This window comes from Cyprinodon variegatus, unplaced genomic scaffold (assembly GCF_000732505.1).
Source record: "Cyprinodon variegatus isolate N-32 unplaced genomic scaffold, C_variegatus-1.0 Scaffold2390, whole genome shotgun sequence".
Lineage (NCBI taxonomy): Eukaryota > Metazoa > Chordata > Actinopteri > Cyprinodontiformes > Cyprinodontidae > Cyprinodon > Cyprinodon variegatus.
The window spans coordinates 1,062-8,845 of record NW_015152843.1 but is presented as its reverse complement, the minus strand read 5'-3'; the positions used below and the strand labels follow the sequence as shown (position 1 = coordinate 8,845).

Here is a 7,784-nt window from a genome sequence, read left to right as displayed (position 1 = left end):
GATTTAAAAGTAGCCTCAGCAAACACTTTATGATCAAATATAACAGGTATTTAGAGTCAAATAAGGGTGAAAACTTATTTACATTCATACTTTAAGCACAAACATCTTGTTTTCTATTTAGTTAAATTAGTTTAGCTTTTATTTCTCCAATAATAGATCTAAGTTTTTATTCTAGATATTGGAAATCTATTTTGTCTTTAAAAAAATATGCAGAAGAATTAACAGAACATTCTATAAAGTAAATAATAAAGAAATAAGTTGTTCTTTCTGCAGAACTGTTCTAATAATTGGAACCAATACCTTCAGAAATGTGGGTTAGAACTCGCAGCTCGGTCCGAATGGATCTGTGTTGTTTTATCTTGTTTTTTTAAGCAGAGTGTTTCAGTTTGTTTCTGTTAGAACCGTTTCTGTCTTCATGTTTACATCTGAATTAGCTGCATGAACTCACTTGAGCCAGACGAGCGCTACCAGCTGGATGTTTTTCTGCACGGTTGGCAGCACTGATACTGCCTGGGCGGGAGGGGCAGCAAGGTTTTCACATTTGATAGAAGATATAATGTCTGCTGGAACTACAGGGCTGGGAATAAGAGCTGAGCTCAAACAAACTGATTCAAAAAGAGCCGATAACCTGATACACAGCCTGAGAAAACTGCATCATCCTCAGCTGCTGTGCACCAAACTACAGCTTTTTTTCTAAAATGTGTTTATTTTAGCTGAGAAAAAAATGACCCCATAGGAGAAGCAGAATGCATGAAAACCTAAAACATGTCCACACTGAGTGCGCTGCTGGCCCAACGAGGCTTTCTGAAGCTTTTAACAAAAAAGGCTCAAAGCTTTTCAACACAGGTTTCTTTGGTGACCTCTAGTGGCCAAAAGTATGAAGCACAAGTGGAAGATAATTTGAAGCACGGGAAACCAATGAATAATCATCTGGGTCCGAATTAAGAATGTCATCAACCAGTAAAGGTCCGGAGACATTTTTAATTATAATCTGTTACTTTAAACACAGTTTAACACTTAAATAAAGTGAGGTTTTTATGCGTCCATGTTATACAATCTTTTAATAAAAAAAATATAAAAAAAAAAAAAACAAATCTTTTCTTTTTAAAATCTAAGGTGTTTTTTGAAGTAGAGAACAACAATTGTTCAGTTTGGTTTATAGACAATTTCCTGATTCAGATATTTTATAGAACCCCTGAACTGAGCGTTTGTTATATTTCTTTCATTCCTTTCTTTTTTCTGTCTTAATGTTGGCAGTGGGCTTTATGCTGCCCTGCAAGGCTTTAAACCTGGGTTTGAATGGAGACTAAGCCATTCTCAAGCACATATCAAGGTGCTCATTTTGAGCCTGGATCCAGATTTATTGTTGATTCTGTTCATGGTGGAGAATCCTGCTTCACAGCAGCAGGTTGAGCCAAACATCCTCTAAATGTTCAGGGTCATCTTTGAGCACCATTTCACTTTTCTTTCACCAGTTCACCACAGTTCTTCCAGCAGTCCACACTTTCTCTGCTCTCGTTTTCTCACAGCAGCAGCCCAGACTTATGGAAGCAAATCGTTACCATGTTTAAAATGAAAATGCTTTTCCATTTTACGAATGTAGCTGCATTGTTTGACTCATAAAGGAAATTAGTAATCCATCATCCTATTTGCATTTGCATTTTCTTCTTTAACACCGCTCATCCTTTTACTTACCGTAATTAAAATTTAAAAGAAAAAGACATTTGAGATTTATTTTTCAAAATGTACCCCAGCAAATACATACCAAAATTCAATTTGAAATGTAATGCTTTTTCATTTTCAAATTTTACATTTTTGGAAATGCTTTTTCATTTTAAATACGGTAACGATTTGCTTCGATACAGACTGACAGCAGCTCATTGGCCATTATATGTAGCCTGGTCCCGGACGCTCAAGATGGCTTTAACATGTAAACAGCAAAAGCGGTGCAAGTGAAGTTAGACACTGCTGTTGGACAACATAAATGTTTTAAATCAGGTTGAGTCTGGATTAGCCAGCAGGTGGGTCCGGATCAGGACTGCGGTCCGCTAATCCATGACCTCTATATTTAATGTTATAGTGGAACTTATTTAGCAAATTTTTTAAAAGACCCGCCCTCTCCACTTTAAAAAAAAAAAAACAAATGCATAAACCTGCACCTGCTCCCTAGAGGCAACACCTATTCAAAGCGCGTAGGAGCGTGCACAGGTCCATTTGTCCTCATGCATGCTCCATTTAAAAGTTGCCTTTTGCATCTTTCATACAAGCTTACTCTCTAAAAGAAGATTAGTAGTTTTTCCACCATGTCAGACTCACCACCAGAATGATTAACAATTCCAACCTGAAAAAAGAACATCCTCCACTTTACCTTTAAATAAGCAGCTTGATTATGATTGGCCAGTTTTCAAAGCTGAACTGATGGCCTCCATTTATTTGATCATTCTGTCTGATATGGCCAATCATTTCTGCTGCTTTTGTTGATGTCTATTTATTAAAAATCATTTTATAGCTGTTTTTTTTTCCATATCTGCAACAGTTTGGTCTGATATTTTGTTGTTTTCTAAATTTAGTAGAAAAAATTAAACCCAAATTGTATTTATATCCTGGGAAAAAAGGTCCTTCTTTTGACATTTATCTATATTCCAGTTATTTTCATATAACAGACAGACGGACAGATCGATCTATGGTCTGCTGACCTGCAGAACCCTGAAGGCACAGGCCTGGTTCTGGTAGGACCCCTGCAGTGTCAGGGAGCTCCACAGCTTCACCAAACCTCTGAAAAAGGAACAGACACATGATGGGAGATCAACCCAGCTGAAGCCTCTGAATGTGCTGCTGACGTCCCTCCATGACACGTACCTGCTTTGAACACGCAGCAGAGCGGTCAGCGTTTCCTCCTCGTACTTCAGCACACCGACGTCTAACGCGGCTCCAACCTGAGGCCCATTCATATAAAAACATCAGAAGAAACATCAGGATCTGGGCGCCTCAAACGTGCAACGTGAATGAGTCAAAAAAACGTATCTTCTTTAACATCTTCTCACCTCTCCATGCAGACCCTTCAGGCAGGTGATGATGAAGCTCTTCAGTTCTACAGAGCTCACTCTGCATGTCTCATCCTCCAGCAGCCTGAACACACAACATGAGCTCTGGTTGGATCTGACTTAAAGCAGAGAAACAAAGACTGACAGCTGTTTTAGCAAACAGAGACTTACAGGCGGACTTTCAGGTAGTGATGCGGTGAAGCGTTCTTCAAAACGACTCGTTGGTAACCAGAGGATTCTGCCTTCGTGTCGTTTGGACTCATTCTACTTTCCATTTCATCTTTCTACAGCCTGAAGAATAAGAAGAAACGATGATCACCAGGGAAAATTTCTAGATTAGAAATTAGTTTTAAACCTTTAACTGCATTTGCAGTACCTCCATGAGCCACTAGGAGTCAGAATCTCCACTTTAAAGACAACCCATCCAGATAAAAGGAGTTCTATAAGATCCAAAGGTTGTTTTAAAAAAAGACAGGGGAGTTTTAAATAACCCAGCTCACACCTGAAATATGTGTAATCTAACTGAAAGGTAATTTTAGGATTAATTTAGGTCTTTTAAGTGGTTGTGACATGTAAGAGATTATTGCGATATTATCTCTGACTTGTCTTTAATGTGATTAAAACGAGATCTAAGGCGCCTCCTATTCATTCTGACAGCAGCGGTCTGAACTGTGGTCTGATCCAAGATGGCCGCCCTATAGGCTCATCGACCAGCGTCCATTGAGGCAAGAGATTCACATTTGAGGTGAATACATTTTGCTGAATAAAAGAGTCTCCTAAAGTATTCTGGTCTAAATTAAACATTCAGTTATCACAACTGATCATATTTCTAATTTTGAAAATGTAATATTTAGACTCTAGATTGACAGCCTAAGTTGGTATTTTTTATTTTTTTAAATATTAATTGCAGTATATGGAAAGCCATCTCGCCTTCTTACATTTTTTAAATGATTTTTAGATTATCTTCTATCAAAACAATGAAAACTAAAAAAACTACCAGGAAAGATGCCTTCAAAGGTCCAAATACTTCATTTCTAACATGCCTTTATTTTCCTTCTCTTTCTCCTAGCATTTTTATGCAGTTCCTTATTCCCCCATAGATGCTCTTCTATATTCTATAGCAGGGGTCTTTGAGGTTTTCCAGGCCAAGGACCCCAAACTGATGGCGATGGAGCAGGGACCCCCTAATTATATATATTGTATGAATCTGTGTTCTATCAAACTGGTCCTATAGTTGCTCTGTTACAGATGAAGTAATGTAACTAAAGTAATCCCTCCCTGGGATTATTAAAGTATTTCTGATTCCTGGTTGATGGGACAGGTGTTGTGAATGAAACGGTGTCCAGCTTGAAAGAGCTCCTGTGTGTCACTGAATGTGTGCATTGATGACTGAAAGACTGTTGAATTCATGCTGTGGATTTAAATACATTTCAATTAGTGGAAAAAATTGCAGGGGGGAAAAATAAAAAAAGTCTAATCAACCAAAACTTTCACAACCCCCATGCAGTACCTCTGTGGACCCCCTAGGGGTCGCAGACCCCCTGTGTTAATGTGTATTTTTATATCACTTAAGATATATCTTGAACACTGCAAATATTTTTGTTTCAATTTTGTTTATTTCATAAAGAATGATTAGAAAAAAATAGCTCCAGTACCTGTGCTGAACAAAACCCTTGTTATCAGATCTAATTGTAAAAATAATTCATATTTTACTGTATTTTTGTGAATATTAAAGCATTTCTTGTTGCAGTTTTAGGAATATTTTTAGCAGTAATTGCTGTCCTGAAAAGTCGGACAGTAGCTACTGTAGCCTAAGGACACTTCCTCCTAGTAAACACTTCATATAGGGTCGTAGGGTTTAGTGTGAGTATTTGGACTGTGCTCATTAAAACACCCTGAACTCTCTCTGACGGTCAAACTGAGGTCACTTCCTTTGACCTTAGGAAGCTTTCAGAGGATCAGAGGAGAAACGCGGAGCTGCTAAACCATCGATCAGATCAGATTCCTCTGACAGGAGGCAGGGGAGATGTCTCTACTCACCGTCTACAGCTCCAGAACACAGCGTGCTTTCTCTGCCGCCATCAGTGATCCACGCATGCGCACTTAGCTGACATATCTTTGTGATGAAGAGGTGTCACTCTGACAAAGATGCCGAACTTCCTGGTTACGTTTAATCGTGTTTTTCCACTGATAGCGAATTTGAACCCATTATTTTATTGAACAATTTAGATTAATTTAACATTGTGTTATCAATATATTGTTAAGCCAAAATCACATTCGGCTTATTTATTCAATATTCAATGTATTTTGACACGAAATAACTTTAATGCTAATTTCGTCTAAACTATTAACAAAAGACAACACTCGCAACATTTAGACATAAAACAATATCGCTTGATTACTTTAAAACATTATTTAAGAGTTAATTTGTCGTTTTAACGCTAGATTATGCATTATTACTGGAAAAGAAAGGAGTGGTACATCTTGAAGCTTTAGTCTACTCTTTGGTGGCCCTGGTGAAATGGTAGGTGGGGCTGCCCTCTGGTGGCCAAATGATGTTACCGCACGCAATACAGAAAAAAAACTCATTTTTTAAACTGTTTTAATTCTTACTCTTGAAACTCTTGAAAATGTTAATGCGCATTTATTATTTGCATTAATTGTTCAACTGATACATTAACTTTGTTGAAGTCTAACAAACACAAACATTCAACAATAATAATTAAAAATAAATATTACAGGAATCAGTTACCCTCAGTTCCAAGTTCTATGCTTTGTTCAAGTTTTTTAAGGGATAAATACCTAATTGATTAATGTAGAAGTTATTCCCTAAAAAAAATAATCATAAAAAAAAACGGAGACTGTTTTTCCAAAAAACAAAGGTAAAAAACCTCTGGAATGTCATCTATAACAAATATCAGCCAGATTTGTGCGGTTAAATTAAAACAAGTGCATATAAGTCTCAAACAACACTATAAGTCATTTTAATTGTGCCAAGTTAAAGTTCATCCTCCAGTTTGAGCTCCATCATCCATCCATCCATCCAGTAAGATGTTCCTTAAGCATGTTTCTTTGCTTCACTGATCACAAAGTCCATCATAAGTTTAGCTATTTTTCTTGGCCTCTCCAAGGCAACAGAATGGCCGCAGTCGTCCAACACGTCCACCTGGCAGTGCTGCAGCGCCTTCTGGATCACAGCGGCTCCTGAAACATCCAGGACCTGAGAGACAAAGACGGGCAGCTTAACTACAGTTACTGTAGAGAGGCCTTGGATGTGTGCACACTTAAACACACTTACTGGTAAAGAAGAATCACATCTATAGCAAAATATGTTCTTCAAACAATGAGCCATGCTGACTAGGATCTAATTCTCAGCTCTGATTTTTTACATTTGCAGAGATTTTATCAAAATCTTCACTGTGACTTGGTTCAGATTTTTCTTCAGTGTTCAGATTTTATAAAAACACGTTATAATTTAATGTATTTGGACCTAAATGTATTTTCCTGTAGATTTTAATTATGGAAGAGGATAAGGGCCACTGAAAAAAAAAATGTTAAGATGTTTTTTTATATATTATTTCAGTTTAATATGGTAAAGAAAATTCAGATTTCTGACTTTTTTTCTCGAATTCTGACTGAATTCTGACAGCTAACAAACATGTTAGCATCAAGCCGTAGCCATGTCTGTTTTAGAGACTGACAGCTAACAAACATGTTAGCATCAAGCCGTAGCCATGTCTGTTTTAGAGACTAGCTCTCTTGTTTTAATCACCTTCAGCTCTTCCATTAATGAAATAGCATCACCAGGGACCCCTCAGGCATGTAAAAACTCATCTTATTACGTCATTTTCCACTAATGTGTTACTGTTCCTCCCAAAAAACTCACATCTTTGTCAGTGCAGCTAAGTGTTCCCACATCTCTTCCTTCATTGTGGCCATCTAAACTAAGATCCAAAATTCTGAGATTTAAGTCAGAATTCTGAGCAAAAAGTCAGAATTCTGACTTTTTTCCCATATCAAATTGAAATAAAATTTAAAAATCAGTTAACTTTTTTGTTATATTTTCAGTGGCCCTAATCCTCTTCCGTATTTCATTTCAGTCAGCGTTTATTTACTTACCTGGTCGTGCTTCCCCCAGACGACCTGCAGGGGCGCTGTGATTAGATGCAGATGTTCCTGCAGTGAATGGCGCGACTTCTCTCCTACGATCTCCATGAACACTAAATGCAAACATTTCATGTTAGCACAAATTAAACCAACTAAAAACTAAAAACAAATAAAGAGAAACCGACTCTCCAAAAACAGTATCTGAAAAAAACCTTAATGATGCAAATTACTGTTTGGATCCATTGTTAAAGTTGTTGTTGTTTTTTTTTTATTAAAACTCTGCCAGTAAGGAGAAGTGCTTTGGATCAGTTGAAGAATTTGTACTTAATACTGGATGATACTTTTCTCTTAATTACATGGGAAGAGTAAAACAAAAACATTTTATAAATTTCCTCCTGTTTTTTTAACAAAAAAACATTCAAACCCAGGCCTATTCCCTCATTTTTAATCACAGAGCACAAACATGTAGCCATGCATGACGGCTTTTCTTACAGACTCATATTGCAATATGATACGCACAGTTTATTTAATGAGATCAGGAAAGTGTACATAAGAATAGGGAATGGAGGGAATGTGAAGGAATGTGAGACAAACACAGGCTAACCGTTCCACCAGGATGATAGCAGGCGTAGA

The 7,784-nt window shown here is 37.2% G+C and overlaps 2 protein-coding genes across 2 annotated transcripts; both read right to left on the bottom strand.

Annotated features, from left to right (window-relative positions):
- Positions 1-2,659: 2,659 nt before the first annotated feature.
- On the bottom strand, positions 2,660-5,139 carry rpp14 (ribonuclease P/MRP 14kDa subunit). The gene is made up of 5 exons (XM_015369033.1): positions 5,088-5,139; positions 3,216-3,337; positions 3,045-3,129; positions 2,860-2,936; positions 2,660-2,775 (listed from the first exon to the last, which is right to left on the bottom strand). Exons 2-5 carry the CDS (start codon positions 3,317-3,319, stop codon positions 2,682-2,684), a joined length of 360 nt encoding a protein of 119 aa, XP_015224519.1. The 5' UTR covers positions 3,320-3,337; positions 5,088-5,139; the 3' UTR covers positions 2,660-2,681.
- Positions 5,140-5,896: 757 nt separating this feature from the next.
- On the bottom strand, positions 5,897-7,260 carry LOC107080832 (monoacylglycerol lipase abhd6-A-like). The gene is made up of 2 exons (XM_015369034.1): positions 7,164-7,260; positions 5,897-6,264 (listed from the first exon to the last, which is right to left on the bottom strand). Exons 1-2 carry the CDS (start codon positions 7,257-7,259, stop codon positions 6,103-6,105), a joined length of 258 nt encoding a protein of 85 aa, XP_015224520.1. The 5' UTR covers position 7,260; the 3' UTR covers positions 5,897-6,102.
- Between the last annotated feature and the right edge of the window lie 524 nt (positions 7,261-7,784).